General features: G+C 56.1%; 1 protein-coding gene across 1 annotated transcript; it reads right to left on the reverse strand.

Annotated features, from left to right (window-relative positions):
- Positions 1–6,205: 6,205 nt before the first annotated feature.
- FGF19 (fibroblast growth factor 19) lies at positions 6,206–11,515 on the reverse strand. Its single transcript, XM_049780895.1, has 3 exons — positions 11,089–11,515; positions 9,936–10,039; positions 6,206–6,520 (listed from the first exon to the last, which is right to left on the reverse strand). The coding sequence occupies exons 1-3, from the start codon at positions 11,513–11,515 to the stop codon at positions 6,206–6,208; spliced, it is 846 nt and encodes a 281-aa protein (XP_049636852.1).
- Positions 11,516–24,361: the final 12,846 nt, after the last annotated feature.

A 24,361-nucleotide genomic window follows, 5' to 3' on the forward strand; every position in this document is an offset into this window, starting at 1 on the left:
GGCCGTTCTCGGCGCGGCTGGGCTCGAACCCGCGACGTCCCGGACAACAACGCCAGCACTTCCGGGAGCGGCCGCGCAGGGCAGTCTGGGTAAGGACGGCGCGTCGGAGGGGCCAAGCGGCGCCACGCGCGCGTTTGTGTGGCGGGCAGGGCGTGTGCGCATGCGCGGGAGAGCTGTGCGTGTAGGGGCGGGGCCCGCTGGGGTGAAGCTCCACCCCCTTGGGCCTTAGCCCCGCCCCTTCCGCGTGTAGCTAGTGTTATGCAAGAGATGTTTTCTTTTCACTCGTTGATTTAATTTCATTGATAAAAATAGGGGTCGGAGAGATAGCATGGAGGTAAAGCGTTTGCCTTGCATGCAGAAGGTTGGTGGTTCGAATCCCAGCCTTCAGATGGTCCCCCAAGCCTGCCAGGAGCTATTTCTGAGCATAGAGCCAGGAGGAACCCCTGGTTTGGGGTGTGACCCCAAAACCAAAAATAATAATAATAATGATGAAAATAATAATATTAAAAAATAATGGGGCCAGAGCCATAGCAAAGCTGGGAGAGCATTAGCAGAACCAGGAGGAACCCCTGAGCACCGCCACGTATCCAGGTGTGGCCCCAAAACAAGCAAACAGACAGAAATAAATATATACATAAGTCATAAATTAAGGGCCAGGGATACCTTTCATTGGCAGGGTGCTGACTTTATCTTCAGGAGACCCTGGATCAATCTCTGGCAATCATATGGTCTCCTGAACACTGCCCTGAGTAATACTTGAGCTCAGAACCAGGACAAGCCCCGAGCACCACCTGGGGTGGTTCCCGAATAAAAAAAATGGTTTTCTAAAGATGAAGCCCACCACCCTACCCTCCTTACACCCCACCTTCTTCCCTCTTGTAAGCTCAGTGGTGCTTATTTTCCTTTCGTGAATGTCCATCCACCTGTTTTATTCCCTTAAAGTCCATGCCTGGGTGGCATTAACCAACACACTTCGGTTTGTTCCACTTGGGATTTAGTCTACACTGCACGGTCCTCTCGAGTTCCTTCCATTTGGCTGTGAATGGAAAACTTAATTCTTAGCTAAATAGTCATAGTCCCCTGTGTGTAGACAGATAACAACTTCATCCAATTATCTACAAGAGAGCAATTCAGGTTTTTAACATCCCTTTACTGTTGTAAACAATAATACAGTAAGCATGGAAGCAAATAAGGACTCCAGATTTCCTGGGGTAGAAACTATTCTTTCAAGTGCTGGAGAGATAGCACAGAGGGGAGGGTGCTTGCCTTGTATGCGGCCCACCTGGGTTCGATTCCCAGCACCCCACAGAGTCCCCCAAACCTGCCGGGAGTGATTTCTGAACACAGAGCCAGGATTAACCCCAGAGCATCGCCAGGTGTGGCTCAAAACCCCCAAATAAAATAAAATAAAACCATCTAAAATGATTTGCCTTTTCTAGAACAAAATGACTTCTTTTCTTCCAGGGCACTCTTATCCCCTGGCCACAGCTGACTTGGGGGGTCCCAAGCTTTCCAGGACCCTACAACCAGGCACCCCCCCCACCAACAGGCTTGTTTAGGGAATCAGAGGGGTGTTTGGGGAATCCCTCGGAGAAAGAGCAGCTCTGGGAGTTCTGGCAGGCTGGAGTACGGCTCAGAACCTGCGCCCAGGACTAAGATGGATGCTGCCGTTGACCTTGGGAGCCCCCAGAAAGGACGCCAAGGACGTCCCCAGGGGCAGGGGCCCGCAGGCCTCTCCTTAGGGACCTTCCCGTTCCAAGGCGCCGTGTGCGCTCTCGCCACGAGGGGGCACGCTTGCTCCTTGAATCAGCTCCCTTTGTGCATGGGGGCTCCAGGCTGGCTCGGGGTCCCAGCCACCCCCACGGCCCCACAGCCAGAACCTTCTCTGGATCCCCCCAGGACCCCCACGCAGGCCTCAGTGAGGACAAGAACTCTTTTCATCTTGCCACTGGTTCTTCAAAGCATGTGTAGGAAATGAAAATGAGGAAGGGATGCTCTGAGGGGTGCAGATGTGAGAGCCCGGTGCCCCTTAGTGTCTGTCTCTACCCAGTCCTCCTGGGAAAAGCAGAGCTCTGAAGTCCCACTTCTGGGTACCCCCAGTCTCACACAGGTCCCTCTGGCTTCCAAACCCACTGTTGGGTCTGGGCCAGCTGCTGCCAACGGGGGGCCCTCAGAATCTTTCTCTGGAGCCAGAGAGATAGGATGAAGGAGGACACTTCCCTTGCACACGCTGGTCCACACCCCACATGATCAGGCTTCCTCCTGGCTCTGTCAAAGCTCAGGAATAAAACCGGCAGGTTTGGTGGTGGTGGGGCCCTATGGGATGCTGGAGGTTGAACCTGGATGGAACCCCGGTTGGCTGCATGCAAGGCAAATGCCTTCCTCACAGTGCTATTGATTCCTGAGTGAAGTCAGGAATGAGTCTTGAGCAAGGAGGGAGGGAGGGAAAGGCAAGGAAGGAAGAAAACACAACAGAGGACCAGAGTGATAGCACAACGGTAAGGTTTGCCTTGCATGCAGCCAACCCTGGAAAGACCCGGGTTCGATCCCCAACATCTCCTAGGGTCCCCTGAGCCTGCTAGGGGCGATTTCTGAGCACAAGAGCCAGGAGTAACCCCTGAAAGCCATTGAGTGTAGCTCAAAAACCAAAACTGAAAGAAACAAGGCCAGAGCAATACCACAGGAAGGAGGGCCTTTGACTTGGACATGGCTGACCTGGGTTCTATCCCCGGCACCTCATGTTCCCCGAGCCTGCCTGGAGCAATTTCAGGAGCAATTTCTGAGTGCAGAGCCTGAGCACCACTGGGTGTGACCCAACACCCCCACCAAAAAAAAAAAAAAGAAAAGAGGAAGAGAAAGGGAGAAAGGAAAGTAGGGGGAAGAAGGAAGAGGAAGAGGAAAGGGCTGGACCCTGGAGTCTGTTGAGGCAGGAGCACATGACCCTACTTTGAAGCCGGGCTTCCAGACGGGGAGCATCTGTGTCTCTGTGAGAAACTGTCATGGATCCAGCAGACCTGGGAAGATCCTTGCTAAAGTGTGTCCAGGTATATCTGGGATATGAGCATGGGTGCGAGAAGGAAGAGTCTTTAGGCGAGCTTGGCCATCTGTAGTTGTGGGGGGGGGGGGGCAACAAGGCGGTGGGCCTAGGGATGTAGGGCTGAGAGATCCACTGGGCCTGGACAGATCATGCCAGGGAAAGGCCTCGACCCGGAGCTGAAGTCACCTTAGGGGAGGGGAGGTCAGCTTGAAGGTGATGATGAGAGGTTGAGGTGATGATGGTGGAAGGTGAGGTGGTGAGGGCTGAGGTGCAGGGGAGAGATTGAAGTGATGATCATGAGGGGTGGAGGTGAGAGGTAAAGAGGTCGTTGGTTGTCAGGGTGGAGGAAGATGACAATGGCCTTGAAAAGGTGTTGATAAGGGGCCAGAGGGCGTTGGCCTTGCACGCAGCATTCCATAAGGTCCCCTGAGCACTTCCAGAGTCGCTTCTGAGTGCAGAACCAGGAAGTAATGTCTGAGCTAGGTGTGGCCCAAACATAAATAATAATTTATTAAAAAAAAAAAAAAAGGAACCGGAGAGATAGCATGGAGGTAAGGCATTTGCCTGGCATGCAGAAGGTCGGTGGTTCGAATCTGGCATCCCATATGGTCCCCTGAGCCTGCCAAAGGAGAATTCTGAACATAGAGCCAGGAGTAGCCCCTGAGTGCTGCTGAATGTCAGTCAAAAATCAAAAAAAGAAAGGAAAGAAGGAAGAAAGGAAAGAAAGAAAGAAAGAAAGAAAGAAAGAAAGAAAGAAAGAAAGAAAGAAAGAAAGAAAGAAAGAAAGAAAGAAAGAAAGAAAGAAAGAAAGAAAGAAAGAAAGAAAGAAAGAAAAGGTGATGAACTTAGGAGGTGATGATGAAACTGGAGATGTTGACAGTGAGGATAGAGAAGTGGAAGTGGACCACAGTCACAGGAGAGGAAGGGGTGGCATGAAATCAGGAGAGGAGCCAGGGCAGTGAGCGTGGGTTACATGAGCAGGAGAGGGGCAAGGCGGGGGAAACAGTGAGTCAGTGGCAATTGGCCTGGATGCTGCCAGGGCCCGTGGCAGCCCAGATCCCTGGGGGTGCAAGCAGAGGTGGGCGCCATGTATCCTGATCAGCTCCAAGGGCACCTTGGAGGCACCCAAGGACCCAGCCTGACACCCCCACTCCCAAATAAAAAAATCAGACTGGCTGAACCCCTATGGCCCAAAATTTGGCTCTTGGCGAAGGGGCATTTCTAGGGACAAGGGTGATTTCTGTAGCTTTCTATGTTGGGGTGCACAACACTGGAGAGGAGAGAGTTAGAGAGGTCAGGGTTGCTCATGCCCTTAGAAGCATCGCCCACAAACTTGAACATCAGCACCCAGGGGGAGCAGTTCCCAGATGCCCTGCAAGTAGAAAGACCCATTTGGCTCCACCCATACAGGCGGGGCATACATACAAACCCTCTCCTTTAAGTAGGATGTGTCACCTGGCCCCACCTACCTGGGCGTGACCAACCAACTAACCACGCCCACCCAGAGGTGTCCTGACCCCGCCCACCCTAGTGGGCAGCTTACAGGCCATCGCCTGGCCTGATTTGAGTTCAGGTCTTGCTTGGGGCAGCGGGTCACCATGTTCTGTACCCACACAAGGTGCCCTGGGTGGCAGGCGCGGCCTCTGACACAAACTCCGCTTTAATGTAGAATACAAAAGCCACGTCCATCCATAAATACAATTTGGGAGTATAAATAAAGTAAGAAAATAAAGAGATGTACATATCAAACAAAATAAATTACGCATAAATATGACATCGGAGGCTAAGTGCTGCGAGGGGCCCGGCTCCCTGCAGGGTCAAGGTGGAGGGAGAGGCCCCAGTCCCACAGTCCGGAATGCAGGGTCCCCGGGAGCCGGGCATCACCTCCAGGCAGCACCCACAGTCCCTAAGAAAGAGGGCGACGACACCATGCCTCACGCAACCTACAGCAGAAGGGCTGGGGGAGGTGGGGGGCTTTGCCTCCAGGGAGCCCTTGGGTGAAAGTCACAAGCACCACCCAGATCTGAGTCCCTCAAAGTCCCAGGGACAACCTCCTTGCTGCCCCCCAAAGAACAGCCAAGACCGAACACCTTCACAATCTCGCCTGACAAGCCCACTTGGGGAAGCAGCCTGGGATGGGGTACATGTTGCCAGGAGAGACAGGACAGCAGGGAGAGCACTGGCCTTGCACATAGCTGACCCAGGTTCAGTCCCCAGCACCAGCACAAAAAACTCCCTCCAAGCCCCACCAGGAGTCCAGGAGTGGGCCCTAATCACAAAACCAGGAGTAAGCAAGCCTTGAGCACCTCCAGATGTGGCCCAACACAAAACAAATAATATAAAGCACCCCCCCCCCCCAAGAAAAGCATGGGGCCAGTGTTGAGGGCTGACCAGGCAAAGGGGTTGAGCTCTCCTTGCATTCCGGCAGGCACAGCCCACCATAGATCTAGCCTGCAATGTTGGACCCAGCAGAGTCACTGTCCCCTCTTCCTGCTCCAGGTCCCGTTGCTGGACTGTTGGGTTACTGCTCCTACCCTAATCAATAATTGTTCTTCACCCTAGGGTGTGATCTGTCCCTTACTTGGTATTCTTCTCCCACCCTAGGGTGGGATCTGATTCTTGTCAATACAAGCAAGGGTCTGAGGAAGGCTGGGGCTCATTCTTCCATCTTCTTCCACTGGGCTGCACTCCAGCTTAGGAGCAGAAATCTTTTGTGGTTTGAATTCCTTGCTTGAGTACTGGAGTTCCTGCACCCGTTCTTCTACCTCATCACTGTGTGAATTATTTTCTGTGGATGTCTACAATTGGATCTGTTCCCCCTGTCCTAATCGGACAGGGGACTGGGAACTGCCTTTCCTGTCTGGGAGCTCGGTAGGAATCAAACCTCAACCAATCTCTTAGAGAAGGTGATCTTTCACTGGACAGACACAGACGGACGTCACCTCTCAAGTTCAAAGTCTCCAAGGTTGCCTTTTCCTCTCGTATCCACCTGGTTCCTCCTCAGGATTGGGGTGGTGAGGACGAGGACCACGGGAGGGTGACGTGGAGAAATTCCAGTTTATGATCATGCCCATCTAGTGGCTGGAAGCTGGCAGGGCCCGTGTGTCTCTCCACCTACGAACACGCTCTATACACGCACGGCTTCCCACGGGACATGGGCCAGGCCCGTCACTGCTGAAAACTTGGACTTTTCACGTGTCCCAGCTGCGAGGCGAGCCCAAAGGGGTCCATGCTGTCGATTTCCAGGGGTGAAGCGAACAAGTCGGGCTCCAAGGGCTCCTGGGGGTCCGGGGGCTGGGTCGGGCTGCTGGGCAGCAGGGGCAGGAAGTGGGACATGGGCAGGAAGCCCCTCCCGCGGTACAGCTCTCTCTGCCGGGGGCTGCTCAGGGACACGGGGAGCCGATACTTTGGGGAGCGGTAGACGTTGTAGCCGTCGGGGCGGATCTCCTCCTCGAAGGCGCAGTCCTCGGCCAGGTACTGAGGCTGCGGGAGAGAGACGGTCAGACAGACAAACAGAGACAGGCCAGGTACTGAGTATATATGATGGGGGAGAGAGAGAGACAGAAAGAGACAGACAGACAGAGACAGAGACAAAGACTGGCAGGTACTGAGGCTGAGGGAGACAGGCAGGCAGGCCGGGCACTTACTGAGGGGCATGGAGACAGGGAGAGACAGGCCAGGTTCTGAGTCTCCAGAGGGGGGGACAAGTACTGAGTGGAGAGAGAGAGAGAGAGAGAGAGAGAGAGAGAGAGAGAGAGAGAGAGAGAGAGAGAGAGAGAGAGAGAGAGAGAGAGAGAGAGAGAGAGAGAGAGAGAGAGAGAGAGAGAGAGAGAGAGAGAGAGAGAGAGAGAGAGAGAGAGAGAGGAAGAGCTCTCCTGGGTGTGACTCCTAAACCAAAAGATTCCCCCATCAGGACTCAAAACCATAGTGCAGTGAGGAGGGCACTTTCCTTAGACCCTTTTGATCTGTTTTTGATCATATATGGTCCTCTGAGCCCACCACTGGGTGTGGGGACCCCCCCAAAATAAAAAAATATCATGTAAGGCATGAAGATACATAAGCTCGTGTTTGCAGACTATTGAGTGCATAGTTTTGTTTTTGTTTTGTTTTGTTTTTTGGCTACCCCTGGCAGCGCTCAGGGGTTACTCCTGGCTCTGTGCTCAGAAATCGCTCTTGGGAGGGGGCGGAGAGATAGCATGGAGGTAGGGCGTTTTTCTTGCATGTAGAAGGACGGTGGTTCGAATCTGGCATTCCATATGGTCCCCCGAGCCTGCCAGGAGTGATTTCTGAGCATAGAGCCAAGAGGAACCCCTGAGCGCTGCCGGGTGGAACCCAAAAACCAAAAAAAAAGAAAATAAAAGAAATCGCTCTTTGGAGGCTGGGGAACCATATGGAATGTCAGGGATTGAACCTGGGTCCTTCCTGGGTCAACAGTGTGCAAAGTAAACGCTGTGGCATCAGTCTGGCCCTAAATTGCATAATTTAACATGGGTTAACATGCCTCACTCCACACCCAACATCATTATAGACATTGGATACACTTACTTCCTTCGTAATGGAAATGGATTATTTCCTTCACAATATTTGGGGAACTACATTCTGCTCACAAGTGCCTCCTGGTTGTTGCCTGGGGTCATGAGACCCATGGGCCACTAGGCTCCTGCACCCAATGCTTGTCCTGGGGCTTTGGAGCCCCCTAGCCCCCTCAAGTACAGAATATCAATCTGTGATCTTTTTTTTTTTTTTTTTTTTTTTTTTTTTGGTTTTTGGGCCACACCCGGCATTGCTCAGGGGTTACTCCTGGCTGTCTGCTCAGAAATAGCTCCTGGCAGGCACGGGGGACCATATGGGACACCGGGATTTGAACTAACCACCTTTGGTCCTGAATCGGCTGCTTGCGAGGCAACGCCGCTGTGCTATCTCTCCAGGACCCTCAATCTGTGATCTTAAGGAGCACTGGGGAAGGGGTTTAATGCTCTTAGATCACAGAACAGCCCTGAACATCTACAACACCAATGAACCCTGACTCTTCACAAGCAACAGCGAGCACAGGGCAAGGAGTAGGATTCACTCCTGGTGGATTCAGGGGCCAAAGGGGTACCCAGGGATCGAACTTGGGTCAAAGGCATGCAAAGCCAACACTCTCCCAGATGCTGTATTTACTATCCCTTCTGGCCTGGGCCCATTCCAACATTGTTTTGCATGGGACTGGAGCAATAGCACAGCGGTAGGGCATTTGCCTTGCAAGAGTCTAACCCTGGTTCGATTCCTGGCATCCCATAGGGTCCCCAAACCTGCCAAGAGCTGTGATTTCTGAGCACAGAGCCAGGACAAAAACCAAAACTAGGGACCGGAGAGATAGCATAGAGGTAAGGCGTTTGCCTTGCATGCAGAAGGTTGGTGGTTCGAATCCCGGCATCCCATATGGTCCCCTGAGTCTGCTGGGAGCCAGGAGGAACCCCAGAGCGCTGTGGGGTATGACCCGAAAACCAAAAACCAAGACACAATTAAATAAATGAATAAAAATAAAACATTGTTTTGTTTTGTCTGGTGCCATTATAGAAACTCCCAGTCTCCCAGTGTCCCTATCCCCCTACACCTGCCTACCTGGAGGAATGGGGGTGATTAGACCCGCTCCTCCAGGCCAGACAGTTTTGGGGACCTCCCTCCCAGACTTGAGCTCAGGGCATCCAGCTCCAGCTGCTGGTTGGTAAATGCCTGCAGGTCACTGAACTGGCAGGTGGGTGTGGCGGTCGATAAGGGCCTGATAAGGCGACCTGGCTACTAGCACCTACGTGGGGACCTCAAGAATGGAGCCACAGCAGCCTCCGAGAGCGGAGAACAAGTACTCTCCGTGGCGAGGAGCTCTGGGGGGGGGGGGGTTTCAGAGAATGCACCGGGTCTTTGAAAAAGGGAACGCCCGCCCCCGTTTTTCAATTCAAAGATCAGGAGAAGGGAGGGCTGGTCCTCCTTCATATCAAAATCAAGCTGGCAGGGGTCGTTCTGGGGGCTTTCACGCGCACCTCTTTTTGCCTCGCTTCTTTTTGTCCTTTGGGCCAAGGGGAGGGGGGCGGGCTGGCGTAGAAGCCCCTCACCCAGATGAAAGGGGCCCGCCTCAAAGCCGCTCCACCAGCCGCGTTTGCATCTTTTCTGGGGGGGCGGGACACGACCCCGGGGACCTCACACAGCTTTTCAGTGGGTTGCGGGGACTCCAAGGGGGCGCGGGCTCCTTTGAACTCTCAGCCTTTGTTCCAGGCCACCCAGCCGAGCCCCACACTTCCTGCCCGTGGGGCCACCAGCTCCCCCAGGCATCTCCCCCCACCCCCCAAAAAAAAGCAAATCACGGCACAGGCACAGGTGAGCCGGCCAGGTGGAAAAACCCGAAGGTGCTTCTCAAATAGAAAAGACACCTGATTTCTCAGGGGTGAAAAAGGGGGATTTCTCCAACGCCAGGAGTGATTTAAAAATCAAACAATAAAAAAGGGGGGCATCAAAAGAAGGAGTGGATAATGGACTTTCTTGATAAAAAAAAGGGGGGGGTTAAAGGGGGAGGGGTAAAGGGGTTAAAAAAGAAAGGATCAAATCGTTGCCAGTCTTTCTTTTCTCTTTTCTTTTCTTTCCCTTTCTTCCCCCTTTTCAGCGCGGAGGGCCAGGGCGCACAAGAGGCTGGAGAGGCTGAAAGGCCGGAGGCGGCTTTTCCTGTTTAATATCAAAGGGCCCAGCGAGGCGTTTCCTGCGCCCTACTGGGCCGCCTCTCGGTTCAATGGGCAAGGCGAAAGCGGCTCCCGGCGCCCCCACGGGAACCCCCCGCCCCCCAACACTCGTAGGCGGGGACCATCAACTCCCTTGGAAGAAATAAAGGTCGCTAGGGCTCGCCCTCCCCGCGCCGGGCACCTACCAGCGCCAGCATCCTGCCATCCGCGCCCATGCAGAGGTACCGCGCCGCGTGCAGGCCACGGATGGCCACGGTGCGCAGGGCCACGGCCCGGATCTCCAGCAGACCTGCGAGGGAGAGAATGAGACAGACAGACAGACAGACAGACAGACAGACAGACAGACAGACAGACAGAGAATCAGACAGGCAGGCAGACACAGAGAGAAGAGACAGGAAAGAAAGAGGAAAAGAGAGGGAGAGAAAGAGGGAGAGAGGAGAGAAAGATGGAGAGACAAGAGAAGAGACAGGAGAGAAAGAGGGAGAAACAGAAAGAGGGAAAGAGGGAAGAGAGGAGAGAAAGAGGGAGAGAGAAGGAGAGAAAGATGGAGAGAGACAGAAAGAAGAGACAAGAGAGAAAGGGAGAAAGAAAGAGGGAAAGAGGGAGAGAGAAACAGGAGAGAGGGAAGAGAGGAGAGAAAGAGGGAGAGAGAAGGAGAGAAAGATGGAGAGACGGAGAGACAGAGAGAAGAGACAGGAGAGAAAGAGGGAGAAAGAGAAGAGGGAAAGAGAGGGAGAGAGAAACAGGAGAGAGGGAAGAGAGGAGAGAAGGAAAGAGGGAGAGACAGAAGAGTCAGAGAGAGAGACAAGAGAGGGAAGAGGGAGAGAGGAAGGAGAGGAGAGGGACAGAGAGGAGAGAGGGACAGAGACAGAGAAGAGATAGAGAGGAAGGGAGAGGGAAGAGAGAGGAGAGAGGGAGAGAAAGAGTGAGGGAGAGAGGCAGAGAGTTGCAGGCGCCACCGCGAAGCCCAGTTTTGGATGCCCCAAATTACGCGCGCGGCCCCACCCACGAACCACGCGCATCTCCATCATCCCCAGGCCACCCCCAGGACCCCTGGGTTTCCCTGGAGGAGGTGAAGGGAGAAAGGTGGAGGAAGGGGTCAACGGGAACCGAACCAGAATCAGGTTCGCGCGTGGGTCTCCCGTCCAGAGAACGGTCCCCCTTGGCTCTCCAAGTTGGAAATTGGAAACGGAGTGGGAAGGAGCATCGAATGCAGAGACGCGCAGAAACCTTGGGGGTCCCCAGTGGCGGGCGGAGAGAGGTGGAGGGGGAAGGAGAAGGGGGGAGGGGCAGGGGCACCGGGGAAGGGGGTAAGGACCCCCAAGGCGCGGCACTCACTGTGCGTGCTTCGGCTCCGCGCGCAATCCACGGCGCCCTCGTTGCGGATCCGCAGGAAGCAGCTGGAGAGACCGTGGGGGCCGGCGGTGTAGAGGTGTCGCAGGCGGACCGGCTCGCCCCAGCCGTAGTGCACGTGGGGGCCAGCGTCCGAGGACAGGGGTCGCCCCGCGGCCGCCAGCCAGAGGCCCGCCAGCACCAGGGCGCGCACCGGGGCGCACGGGCTCGCCGCGCAACGCATGGCCAGTCCGGGGGCGTCGCTCGGGGGGCTGCGCGCTCCGGCTCCGACGGGCCTGGTGGTGGGCACAGGGCTCCCCGCTCCGACGGCGCGAAGCCTGCGGGTCCGAGGCTTTATATAGAGCGTCGCCGTCGCCCCCGCGGGGCGCTGGGGTACCCGCCGCGTTGGGGCTCTTCTTACGGCGAATGGCATCGACCCATCCACCCTCCGCCCCCCGCGCACACCCACTTACACCCCGCCTCCGGCCCCAGCCTCCTTCCAGGGCCCCGCCCGGGTGACCCCGCCCTGATCTCGGGGATCTGGGGAGGTGGGGTGAGGGGGAGGAGGCAGCCCCTCTTTCCAAGAGGGTTTGGGGCAACCCCCCTTCCCGGTCAGGCCATTCCTGGTAGGGTCCCTTAGCTTTTATCCAGAGACTTGAGGATACACAGTCTGAAACCCCCACCTCTTCGGGGCTCCCCAAAAATGCCTAGCAGAGGGGAGAGGACCCCGGGATCAGAGGGTGGGAGAGGGTGCGGGCAGAGGGCAGGGGATCCAGGGACCTGAGAGTGGGTGGGTGGTCTGGGGCAGAGGGTGGGATACCCGGGACCAGAGTGTGGGGAGTCCGGTAACCCCAGAACCAGAGAGTTGGGGGGAATCTGGCTTTGGCCTCCAATCCGGAGGCTTCAGCCTGTGGGTAGTTCTTTTGGCCAAAGGCTCAGCTCGTGATCGCTCCCCTCCTCCCCCAGTCGGTCTTCCCACCCCTTTTGAATCCTCTAAATGGTTTCCCTCCACGGGGGGCCTAGGGGCGCCCGTCCCCCGAGCCCCCGGAGTAACCAGGCGGGGCCCGCGGTGGTCACTAGATGGCGCGCCGGCCCCTGCGCTGGCTCCTTGGGCAGCACCAGCTGCCTTTGCCCGCGCTGCACCCACCCCCGGCAAGGCGGGCGGATGGTCCCGGGGGCCTGGGGGACGCTGGAACCTGGCCGCGCGCGCGCGCTGCAGGCGCCCTGAGTGTTTCAGGCTCCAGGGGACCCACAGCGCTTTTCTGGGTGGGGCCCCGGGAGAGCGGAACCGTGGCCCCTTCAGGCGACCCCCTTACCTGTTGAAGATATTGGGGCCACTCAGGGGCTCCCACAAAGCGGAGACCCTTTTTGTCGAGGCTGGGCGGTGGAGGGGAAGCGGGGAGGGGCGTCGCTTCCAGGGGGATTTGCCTGGTTCCTTCTCCTTATTCCATCTGCTCCAGGGTGAGTGGAGGCGGGGCCTGGCTAGGGCTGGGGGAGTCTTGTTCACTCTTTGTTTTATGGGGTGGGATGTGGGGGTCACCTACCCAGTGGGCCCGGAGCACCGGGCCAGTCCCATTTCTGCCGCCCACCATGCGCGCGCAGTGACTGGCGTTAGTGAGGGTGTGTGTGCGCGCGCGAATGTTTCCAGGATTTTTCTTTACAAAAGAAAACGGGGAGAGGGGGAGCTCAGAGTCCAGAACCCCCACTCTGTGTGTCTGGACTCGGAAAGCTGCTGAGAAATCGAATGGCTTCTCCCTGTGGCTTCTAATCTGGGTCCCCTACTCTGCGTATTTACGCACACGGTTGGGTTCCTTTATTTTGGACATCCTGAGTTCTGCGTGTCCTGGAGACCGTGGGGCTGGGGTTGCCACCGGGAAGGGGGCGGCCAGGCCTCTGGGTGGTCTCTCCGCTGACCCCCAGAATGTAGACAATGGCTTCTCGGGTTCCTGCCAGATCAGGTGGCCAGTGTGCTCCACCTGTGGGCTGGTCTCCGCTTAGACCAGCTTGGGCAGCCCCAGTGCTCTGTTCTGGGAACAGGGTGCTAAGAGGACCCCCCAGGTAGCATCTGCCCACGAGGGTGGTTAGAGCGGCGGCACAGGGACAGCGCTGGGCGGCAGAGGGCGCTGCTGGCATCCTTTGGAGTCTCCAGGTAGGCCGCCTCCAGGTAGACTTCATCTGTCCTGGTCCTCTCTCCCTCCACTTTCTTTTCTTTTCTTTTCTTTTTTCTTTTCTTTCTTCCGTCCTTTCTCTTTCTTTTTTTAATTTTTTCTTTCTTTCTTTCTTTCTCTTTCACTTCTTTCTTTCTTCCTCTTTCCCTTTCCTTCCTTCTTTCCTCCCTTCTCTCTTTCTCCCTCCCTTCCTTCCTTCCCTCCTTCCTTTCTTCCTTCCTTTTTCTTTCTCTCCTTTTCCTTTCTTCCTTCATTTCCTCCCTTCCTCTTCCTTTCTTCTTTCCTTTCTTTTTCTCTCCTTTTCCTTTCTTCCTTCATTTCCTCCCTTCCTCCTCCCTCCCTCTCTCACTCCCTCCCTTCCTTCCTTCCTATCTTCCTTCCTTCCTTCCTTCCTTCCTTCCTTCCTTCCTTCCTTCCTTCTTTCCTTCCTTCCTTCTTTCCTTCCTTCCTTCCTTCCTTCATTCTTTGTCACACCGGCGGTGCTCAGGGGTTACACCTGGCTCTGCACTCAGAAGTCACTCCTGGCAGGTTGGGGGGACTGTATGGAATGCAGGGATTCGAACCACCATCTCACCTGAATCAGCTGCATGCAAGGCAAGCGCCCTACAGCTGTGCTATCTCTCTGGTCCCAACTTTTTCTTTTTCTTTTTTCTTTCTTTCTTTTTTTTTTTTGTTTTTTGTTTTTTGTTTTTTGGGCCACACCCAGAGGCATTCAGGGGTTACTCCTGACTTTGCGCTCAGAAATCGCTCCTGGCAGGCTTGGGGGGACCATATGGGATGCCGGGGATCGAACCTGGGTCAGCAGTGCGCAAAGCAAACAAAGCAAACCCCTACCTGCTGTACAATCCCTCCAGCTCATCTCTTAGCTGGGAAAACCACCCTATTTGGGGGGGGCACATCCAGCTGTGCTTTTTCCTGATGGGGCTCGTGGGGCCTGACGGGGTACTGGGCTGAAACTTGGTTGTAGCACCTGATCCCTCGGGCTCCAATTTTGGTGGGTTTTTTTCCCCAGTCTCCTGATCAGAGATTTGCATGACAATCGCGCTGTCCTGGCGGGGTGCCCTTCCTGGGCCCCCACCTCCAGACGTGCTTTGTAAAGGCTTAACTCCTGGATGCTCCCGGACAAAAGCCCCATGCTACACTTGTAGGGCTTGAGGGCCAGCCAGAACCTGCACTCTGGGGGGGTCCTAATTTGGGGGTGTGGAGTCCTGGCCCGGTAACAGGACCTCCTTTCATGCGCTCCACCATCTCTGACTTCCAGCTTGTGTTCCTTGAAGGTGCCTCAGAACCCCATTTTCTTTTTGGGATTCTCTTTCCACAGAGGCCACTGGAAAAAGAGAGACCCTAACTGAATAAAAATTAGGTGAGGGGGGCAGGCAAAAGTTTCCTTTTTTTGTGTGTGTGTGTGTGGTTTTTGGGTCACACCCGGCAGTGCTCAGGGGTTATTTCTGGCTCCAGGCTCAGAAATTGCTCCTGGCAGGCACGGGGGACCATATGGGGTGCCGGGATTTGAACCGATGACCTCCTGCATGAAAGGCAAACGCCTTACCTCCATGCTATCTCTCCGGCCCCAAAAGTTTCCTTTTTTGCATGGAATCCTGCAGGCATCCAGACACCTATGCTGACTTCCTGCCACAGGCTGACATAGCCATGTCCTGGCCCTCTGCTCAGTAGACCTGATGGGTGCCAGGCTCAACCCAGGGAAACCAGGGGGTGGTTCATAAGTGCCCAAGTGAACTCAGGATGTTGACATGCTAAGCAGACTCCCCCATATGAGCCAGTGATGCAGTTCTAGGGCCAAAGGGGTGAAGGCGCTTGCCCTGGGTGTAGCCAGCCTGCATTCAATTCTGGGAGTCGCATATGGTTCCCCCAAAGCACCATGATGGATAATCCTTGAGCACAGAGCCAGGAGTAAGCTCTGAGCAAGCAGGGTGTGGCCCCAAAGGGTTGTCTTGCAGGCAGCCAATCCGGGTTTGATCCCCGGCATCCCATAGGGTCCCCCAAGCCTGCCAGGAGTGATTTCTGAGTAACTCCTGCTGAGTGTGCCCCAAAACACACACACACACACACACAAAGAAAGATGGAGAGAAGGAAGAAAGGGAGAGGAAGGAGGGAAGGAAAAACCAAATTAAGTCACTTGCCCAAGTATAGCATCTCATCTAGGGCTAGGACCCCAATTTCTGGGCTTCCTGGAAATCCTTTCAGCTTATTTCCCACCATCATCCCCCATCTGTCTGTCCCCTCCCGACACATATGCTGATGGCCCTGGTGTCTCACTCTGGGGCTTGAACAAGCAGGTGCCCCTTGTCACTGAAGGATCAGAAGGCCCCAAAGCACCCCAAAGCGCCCCCTACTGTCTATCCTGCTCCTGCTGGCCACCCTTTGTGCCTTCCACATGAGATGGACATCCACAGCTCCTCTCAGCCCTTCCCACCCAATTCCGGCCCCCTAATAGGTAGGTTTGCTTTTCTGGGTCAGTGAGTGCAGCCAAAGGACCCCCACCCCAAAGTCTGCTGCTGAGGCCACGCTCCAGGACCTGCTCCCTGACTACGGATGACACTTGAGCGGCGCCCTAAGACCCCACCTGCTGCTCTGGGCCCCTCCCAGGGATTTTGGCTTTGAGGCTTCCAGACAGATGCTCCTTGGAGTGGGGGCTTGAGTTTCCCACGCATGCACCACACCCCAGTACTTTGGAGAAATTCCTTCCGGAGGCTTCCCTATGCTCTCAGGCCAAGCCCTGCACCCCACTTTCCCATCAGGAAATGGGCCGAGTGGGTACAGTGGAGGGGGTGAAAGGAAGAATGAGGGTCTGGGGTCCCGAGGTTCCCAGATGGAGTTGGGCTACCCAGCATGGCGCCCCTAACCTGTGAGGAGAATGATTTTGTCCAGTCTGGCTTTAGCCCAGCCGCCCTCCCTGGTTTCACCCCCAAATCCCCACTGGTATCTGCACCCCAGAAGGCCCCGCTGGAGACAATCTGAACCCTCCTGACCTGAGTTCTCTGCCATAAGCCCATTTTGTTGCTGTGTGTGTTTTGGGGTGGGCTGGCCACAGGCTATTCTACAGACAGGGGGCTTGGTTGGGTTGGGCCGGAGCCTCAATTCCAGCTTGTGTCTGTGTTTCAAAGAGCACAGAGCTGGAAGTGATCCCTAAACAAAGAGTGAGCCCCAAGCACGGAACCAGGAGTGAGCCCGAGCCACTCCAAGCCAGTGGTCAGGGCCCAGGGTCAGGAGCTGGCGGCTGTGGTTGTGTCTCCACTTGTGATGGCACCAAAGCCCATCCAGGGGGTCACTGAATCTAAGTTTTAGGCGACCAGAAACTGCAAAGTGCATTCTGGGGGGGGGGGGCCAGAGAGATAGAATGGGGGGCGCGGGGCTGCTCTGCATGTGGGGGACTCAGTTTACATTCCAACACCGCATAGGGTCACCTGAGCACCAGCAGGACTCCTGAGCACAGACCTAGGAGTCAGCCCTCAGCACAGAGCCAGCAAATCTCCATAAGGCCTAAAAATCAAAACACAGCAGGGGAAAGAGGCCCATCCCCATCCCCAAGCCCAGTGACACCCTGAGCTAGGACACTCAGCAAGGCCAGCTCTGAGTTACCCTAGACAGAGGGCTGAGGGGGCGAACTCAAGGTCTCAGGCACAAAAGCCAGTGCTGGGACAAATCGGGGACACTCCTGTTTCCGCCAGTTCCTGACCCCACCACACGCTGCCTGGGATCCGCCTGGACCTGTGGGGTCAGCGCCCCTTTTCTGCAGAGCAAGGACGACATTCCCAAAGCTATGCCGCCTCCCGCAATAACCCTCTCCAGTGCAAGACCAGAAGTCACCCATTTCTGCTTGCAAGGGTCCACCTGGGGCCCTGAACCCCAAAACCTCGGGGCCCTCTGGCTAGACCCCCCACTGGCCTGCTGGCTCCTGAGGCGCCCGTAGTCCCTCCAGCCACTAGTCCATGTCCTCCAGCAGGTGAAGACGGTCTCCTTGGGGGACCCCAACGATAAGAAGAGGGGGTTGCGCTTTCCTTGGTCTGCAGACAGGGGCTGTACTATGAGGCCTGAGCGGTGGGAGGGGCTAGCATGGCGGTGGGCGTGGCTCAGAGATGGGCGTGGTCGGGGCTATGTTGTGGGCGTGGCTAAGTGCGGGGAGGACTTGTGGTGGGGTGGGCGGGGCCGAGAGCTGAGCGTGGCTAAGCAGTGGGCTAGGCTTGAGTGTGGCGGGCGGAGCTGCCCGGTGGGAGGGGCTATACGTGGGCGTGGCCTGGGTCTAGGAGGAGCTGCAAGTGGTGGAAGCTGCTTGCTGTGGGCGTGGCCGAGAGGTGGGAGAGCTGTGGCGTGGGCGGGGCCTGGTGGTGGGCTGACGGAGAGGTGGGAGGGACTGCGTTAGGGCGTGGCTTGGATGTGGGCGTGGTTAGGCGGTGGGCGTGGCTAAGTGCGGGACGGGCTTGTGTTGAGATGGGCGTGGTTGAGGGTGGGCGGGGCCGAGAGCTGAGCGTGGTTAGGCAGTGGGCGGGGCTTGCATGTGGTGGGCGGGGCTGCCTGTGGGCGTGGTTTGGGTCTAGGAGGGGCTGCAAGTGGTGGAAGCTGCTTGCTGTGGGCGTGGCTGAGAGGTGGGAGGGCTGCGGCGTGGGCGGGGCCTGGTTGTGGGTGGGCGGGGCCGGGTGCTGGACTGACGCAGAGGTGGGAGGGGCTGCGTCGGGGCGGGGCTTAGATGTGGGCGGGGCTAGGCGATGGGGGCTGAAAGGTCAGTGTGGCTGCTCCCGGGACGGTCGGCGGGCGTGCCCTTGGTGGTGGGCGTGATCAAGCGGTGGGCGTGGCTGGCACGTGGGCGTGGCGTCTGGGCCGGGAGCCGGGGACCAGAGGCCTGGGCCCCCTGGGGCTGCAGCATCCTTGGGGTCACCAGCCCCTGAGGCCATGACCTGGGCCCCAAGCGTTCAACCTGGTCACGTGCTCCCCCAGGGGTCCCTCCAAGGGCCCCTGAAATTCTCAGACACCCGCCAAAGGCCGAGCCCACGGGCTCTTTGATTTGCAGCCCAGCTGCTGGCCGGGGAGGGAGGGAGGGAGGGAGGGAGGGAGGGGTGTCAACCCCCAAAAGGTGGCAGGTCTCGGCTGGGCTCTTTCTTTGAGGCTCATTATGGCCCAGAGGTCTGGCTGTTAATGGCCAGGAACAAATTGGGGCCTGCCCCCTGGGGTTTTCTCCCAATGGGGGGACCCCACCCCAGGCTTCCTCAGAGGGGCCTCAGCGGCAGGCAGCGGGGTGCTCTGAGCCTCGGTGTCCCCATCTGAGAAATAGCTGCTTGCTTTTGGGAGGGGGTTTAGGCCACACCCGGCAACACTCAGGGGTTCCTCCTGACTCTGGGCTGAGATATTGCTCCTGGCAGGCTCGAGGGACCATATGGGATGCCGGGGCTCAAACCCAGGTCAGTTCCCGGTCATCTGCGTGCAAAGCAAATGCCCTATCACTGTGCTATTGCTCTGGCCCCCAGAAATAGTTGCTTTCTGCAGGACTGATGGGGGGTTGGGGGACCACTGGCATGTGGGGGTGTTGGTCACCTTTCAGGCACCACCCAGGCCTCTTCCAGGGCCAGCTGTTGCCTTGAAGATGAACGCAGAACCTTTGGGGGTCAGTTTGGGGGCATCTGTGAACGATGGCTGAGCTCCAAAGATATAACCCCAGAGCATCCCAGTATAACAGGCTCCCCCTAAGAAGAGGGGGGCCCCTGTTCTCTCTGGCCCCAACACAACCCAGCTTTGTGTCTGAACATCTAATAGACCCCACACTGGCCTTGGGGGGCTGAGGCCTGCCCCCCCCCCATCCCAGAGTACTTTCTCCTCTCAGCTTCCAGCTCCGGTGGCACCGCGGGAGCACCATAAGCAGAAATCCAGATGTTTATGACACAAATGCAGGGGTTGAGGCAGGTAAAAACATGATGAGTCTCAAGGCTCCAGGAGGAGCCTTGTTCCTCTGTCCTGAATCATCTCCTCTACAGAGAAAGTTACCCAGAGAAAGGGCCAGAAGCAGAGGTGAGCAACGTGGCTTTGGGATGCTATCTCATGGGGGAGCCTGAAGCTGGTGGTGTTTGCCTGGTGATAGGAAGGTGTGTTAATGCTTGGATGGAGGGGCTGGAGAGATAGCATGGAGGTAAGGAACTTGCCTTTCATGCAGAAGGACGGTGGTTCGAATCCCGGCATCCCATGTGGTCTCTGGAGCGCTGCTGCGAGTGACCCAAAAAACAAAACAAAAAAAGAAGAAGAAGAACAACAAGAGAACTTCAAAAAGAGATCATGGGGGTCGGGAGAGATAGCCTGGAGGTAGGGCGTTTGTCTTGCATGCAGAAGGATGGTGGTTCAAATCCCAGCATCCCATATGGTCCCCCAAGCCTGCCAGGAGCGATTTCTGAGCGTAGAGCCAGGAGGAATCCTGAGCTTGGATGGAGGGGACTGGAGCGATAGCACAGCAGAGAGGGTGTTTGCTTTGCACATGGCCTACCTGGGCTCAATCTCTGGCATCCCATAGGATCTCCTGAGCCTACCAGAGGCAATTTTTGAGTGCAGAGCCAGGAGAAACCACTGGGCACCACCGGATGTGTCCTTGAAGGCACTGAGCTCTGGGGAAGCCCAGTAATCCCCCAGCATCAACTGCTGATCTAGGTGGTTCATAAGTGTTGGGAGGACCCCATGGACCTGCTGAGCACCAGTTGGGGATTACCCTCTACCCCCACAAATAAAGACTGTGGGGTTGGAGAGATAGGACAGGGCATAAAGCACTAGCGTGGCACAGGGCCGACCTGGTTCAATCCTGGCACTGCATACGGTTCAGTCCCTGGAGCCCCAGCAGGGGTGATCCCTGAGCTCAGAGTCAGGAGTAAGTCCTGGGCAGCCCCCTAATAAGTGTGCGAACATGGGGACCAGCAAGAGCTCAACTGGCTCAGCAGAGGCTTTGCAGGAAAGAAGGTCAGTTATTATTTTGTGTGTGGTTGTTTTTGAAGGGGGGATTGGACCATACAGTGACGCTCAGGGGTTTCTCCTGGCTCTGTGCGCAGAAATGATTCCTGGCTAAGGATCGAATCCAGGTCAGCTGTGTGCAAGGCAAATACCATCCCCGCTGTGCTATTATTTATTGTCTTGGTCCCAAAGAAAGTCAGGGTTTATTTTTTTGGTCACACTTGACAGTGCTCAGGGATGTACTTCTGGCTTTGTGCTTAGAAATCAATCCTGGCGGGGCCGGGCGGTGGCGCTGGAGGTAAGGTGCCTGCCTTGCCTGCGCTAGCCTAGGATGGACCGCGGTTCGATCCCCCGGCGTCCCATATGGTCCCCCAAGAAGCCAGGAGCAACTTCTGAGCGCATAGCCAGGAGTAACCCCTGAGCGTCACAGGGTGTGGCCCAAAAACCAAAAAAAAAAAAAAAAAGAAAGAAAGAAATCAATCCTGGCAAAAAAAAAAAAAAAAAAAAAGAAAAGAAAAAAGAAAAGAAAAGAAAAGAAAAAGGAAAGAAAAGGAGAGATAGCATGGAGGTAGAGCATTTGCCTTGCATGCAGAAGGACAGTGGTTCGAATTCCAGCATCCCATATGGTCCCCTGAACCTGCCAGGAGGGATTTCTGAGCGCAGAAGGAACCCCTGAGTGCCACCGGGTGTGACTCCCCCCAAAAAACCCCAAACTATAAAGAACTTGAGGCTCCAAATCCGGGGGAAGCCAGAACTCAGCTCAGCCCTGCAAGATGGATGCGGGGTTCCCTCGACTAGGAATAAACACAATACGCTGAGCTCCTGGGCGCTTGTGAGAAGCAGCAAACTCATCCATTCGGTTTATTCTGCCAAGTCCAGAGGTGCAGGCAGAGGCGGGGGGTACCCCTGTCTCCTGGACAGACCTGCGCTCTGGAAGTGACCCAGGGTGACCCCGGGTCCTCGGAGGAGAAGGAAAACTGGCCGGGGCTCCCCCACCTGGCCACCAAATGGTGAGGCCACCTGAGCTTCAAGGCTGTCCCCAGCCTGCTCAGGGCTGTAAAGCACTTTGGGGCCAATTGGCACCAGAGACAGGAATCACGCCCTGCAGCTCAGGGGGGTTCGTGACCCCATAAGTCGCTGGAGGAGGTGGGAGGCAGCTGGAGGCCCCAACAATGGGGGATGTCCCTGAATAGAGGTGTCACATTCCTCAGGGGCTCCATAAGAGCCCCTGGGCACAGAGATGAGAGGAGGTAGGCAGGTGGGCACCTGCTGGGTTTCAGGGTGCACATACAAGGCCCCACTTCCCAAGGTCAGCGGAAGTCCTGGTGCGGGAGCTGGGATACCCACAGGGCTGCTGCCCAGGAAATGCCACTACTGTGTCCCCTGCCAGCCACCACCCATGGGCCGCTCTCGTCCATGACTTCTGCCTTGGGGAAACTGAGGCTCAGAGAGCACCCTTCCCAAGGCCAGAGTTTTGGGCCCCATCCAGCAGTCTTGGGATCCCAGGACTTACCCCCCTCCATAGCTGACCTCTGACCCCTTGTCATTGCTCAAGGTAAGCTGCACTCAACTTTAGGGGAACCCCATGATGGTTTGTCCCCAAACTCTGGGTCCATTCTGGAATTTGCCACGTGCCAGCTCATGCCACTCGTGGAGGCCTCGCAGCTGTCCAGCTGTCTGTCCACTGTCCATTTATTTCTGTCTGTCCACCTTTTCATCCACCTGTCCCTCTGTCCACAGCGAGGCCACCAAGGCTGGGGTAGGGGTTGCCAAGGGGTTTCTATCCCCCTCGTGCTGGACCAAGATTGGTGACCATGGAAAGTACAACAATTTCAAACTCTACTACCTGCTGGGATGTTTCAGAGGTTAATTCTGATCACCACTAAAGTGGGGGACAAATGATCTGTGATGAGTGAGCAGAGAAGGAGGAGAAGCAGGATGTATGGGGGGAGGGCTGGAAATACTGTGCTTTAAGGTGCCAGGGCAAAGCACAGTGGGGAGGGTGTTGGCCTTGCACGTGGCCAACCCAGGTTCGATCCCCAGAGCCTGCCAAGCGAAACCTCTGAGTGCCTGAAACCAAAAACACTGTTCTGGAATTAGGGTTGTGAGCTGCTGCTTCTGGGTGGGCCCTTAAGGCATGGTGGGTGTCCCCACAATCCAGCATGGGGTCCCCAGAGCCCAGCCCCTGGGCCCTCTGCCTGGAATGTGCCCAGAGCCCCATTCCATTTCCTCATGTCACCCTGTGCTGACTGGCATGTCACTTGCTCCCCGGTGTCCTCAATGAACCGGGTTCCACTTTCCCAGGTGCAGAGGGGCCCCCTGAGCAGCCTAGCACCCCAGCACCAGCTCTGGGTAGGACAGGGGCACCCCAGGAGGATGATAGTCAGACACAAACCACTGCTGGGCCATAGAACACCACTTTGTCCACTACACCCGTGTGTACCTACATGCATACTCAACATGAACACACCCACACATGTGACCACAAGAGCAGACACGCATGAATGCAATCATACTCATAAGCATGAACACACGAGTTTTTACCACTCTTGTGTGAATACACACGAAACATACATGAACACACGAACACACTAATCAAACATACTAACACATGATCAGACATGGTCACGCAGGAACATAAAAACCAATTCACACATGAAATACACATGAACCCACAAAGGCGAGCACAGACAGCATACATATCAGATACACATATGTATTATTGGGAGAGGGCGTTGGGCCAATGCCCTCTCCTCGGTGCTCTTGCTTCGGGCCCAACACACATGGTTTTCCAAGTATTGTGCTTCACTTTCTTCAGTGCTCCCAGGCGGGTCCATCTTTCTGACAGAGTGGGTGAGGGACTGACCGGATGGGACAGGAGGAGCCATGTGACCAGCTGCATCCCCATCTCTACCTGTGATGGTCCCTGTGCCCCAAAACTTGGCAGATGGGGACTCCCTTGCCCATGGGCTCCCTCTTTCTTATCTGTTGCTCTGAGGTTAGGGGTGATCTGTTTGTTTTCCAGAGTAATTCAATTTTCTCCTGGGGGGCTTCCTCCTCCCCAGCTGCTCTCATTACCATCAATTACCACAAGGGTCTCTTCAAAGGACCCCCAAGCCGCCCCAGAACCCAAAGCTGTGAATTTCCAGGGGCGAGTGTCAGACAGCCCAAGTCCCTCAGGACTGGAGGGGCCCCTAATTGTGGGTGCTCTTAGAACTCTACCCAGCCCCCCATAACATAGAGTGCCCAGAGAGAAGCCAGGGGGCACCTGTCTCCCCTGGATTTACACCCAGAGTGGGCATCTGTGCCCTGTGCCCTCGACAATCCAATGTGCCCAATTTTGCAGATGAGGGACTTGAGCCCAGAGGCACAGAGCTGTGAGAGCGCCCCGTCCCAGAGAGGGGAGTAAGTGGTGCCCCCACCAGCTCTGGGGCAACCCCTAGGTTCTTTGGGCAGATGCTCTGAGCTTTTCGGGGCAGGTGTCTCTGTCTCAGGATTCAAAGTGGTTCTGCCCCTTACACTTTTTCCCAAAAAAACAGACCTCTGGAGAAGATCAGAGGAGTCCCTGATGGTCTATCCCCATTGCCCCATAAGGGGCCTCCACTTTTCCACAGTCTTCTTGGGGGACCAGTGATCTTTAGAGGCTTCTAGGGGGGGCTTGGGGAAGGAAATGGGGCACTGGCACCCCCCCCCCAGCACTGAGCCTTTCACAGAAGAACGAAGAATGAGCCTTTCAGTGGCTTGACCTTTGAGGAGAAATTCCCATCCCAGCTGCCCAGACTCGCCTCCGATCCATGTCCGGGCAAGGCCAGGCCGGGTGGAAAGTGGGGGTATCCATGGGGAGTGAACCCCAGCCTGAGGGAGAGGTGGGTGTTGATGAGGAAGGTCGAACAGTTCTTCCCTTTGAGTCTGAAGCCAAAGAATCTGGGCCCTGGGGAACCAGACCCTCTGCTTGGAGTGGGGGCTGCGTAGTATTACCCTTAAAAAGGGGGGCTTGATCCTGACTCAGGTCTCTTAGCAGTGCTCAGGGATCACGACTGATAGTGCTCCTGGACCACGCCTGGTTGGCACCCCCCCTCCATCAGGCCCCAAACTTACCCTCACTGAGCTCCCATCTGTCAAGATTAGTTTTCTCTCTGACACTTCGCATCACCTGAAGCATCTATGGGGAG

Source organism: Suncus etruscus, chromosome 9, assembly GCF_024139225.1.
Source record: "Suncus etruscus isolate mSunEtr1 chromosome 9, mSunEtr1.pri.cur, whole genome shotgun sequence".
Taxonomy (NCBI): domain Eukaryota; kingdom Metazoa; phylum Chordata; class Mammalia; order Eulipotyphla; family Soricidae; genus Suncus; species Suncus etruscus.

Excerpts from the sequence above, each read along its gene's own strand:
- FGF19 (XM_049780895.1), bottom strand. The coding sequence starts at position 11,515 with ATGCCATTCGCCGTAAGAAGAGCCCCAACGCGGCGGGTACCCCAGCGC. Across the intron at positions 10,040-11,088 it reads GCGGAGCCGAAGCACGCACA|GTCTGCTGGAGATCCGGGCC; the intron begins GTGAGTGCCGCG and ends TCTCCCTCGCAG. Across the intron at positions 6,521-9,935 it reads ATGGCAGGATGCTGGCGCTG|CCTCAGTACCTGGCCGAGGA; the intron begins GTAGGTGCCCGG and ends TCTCTCCCGCAG.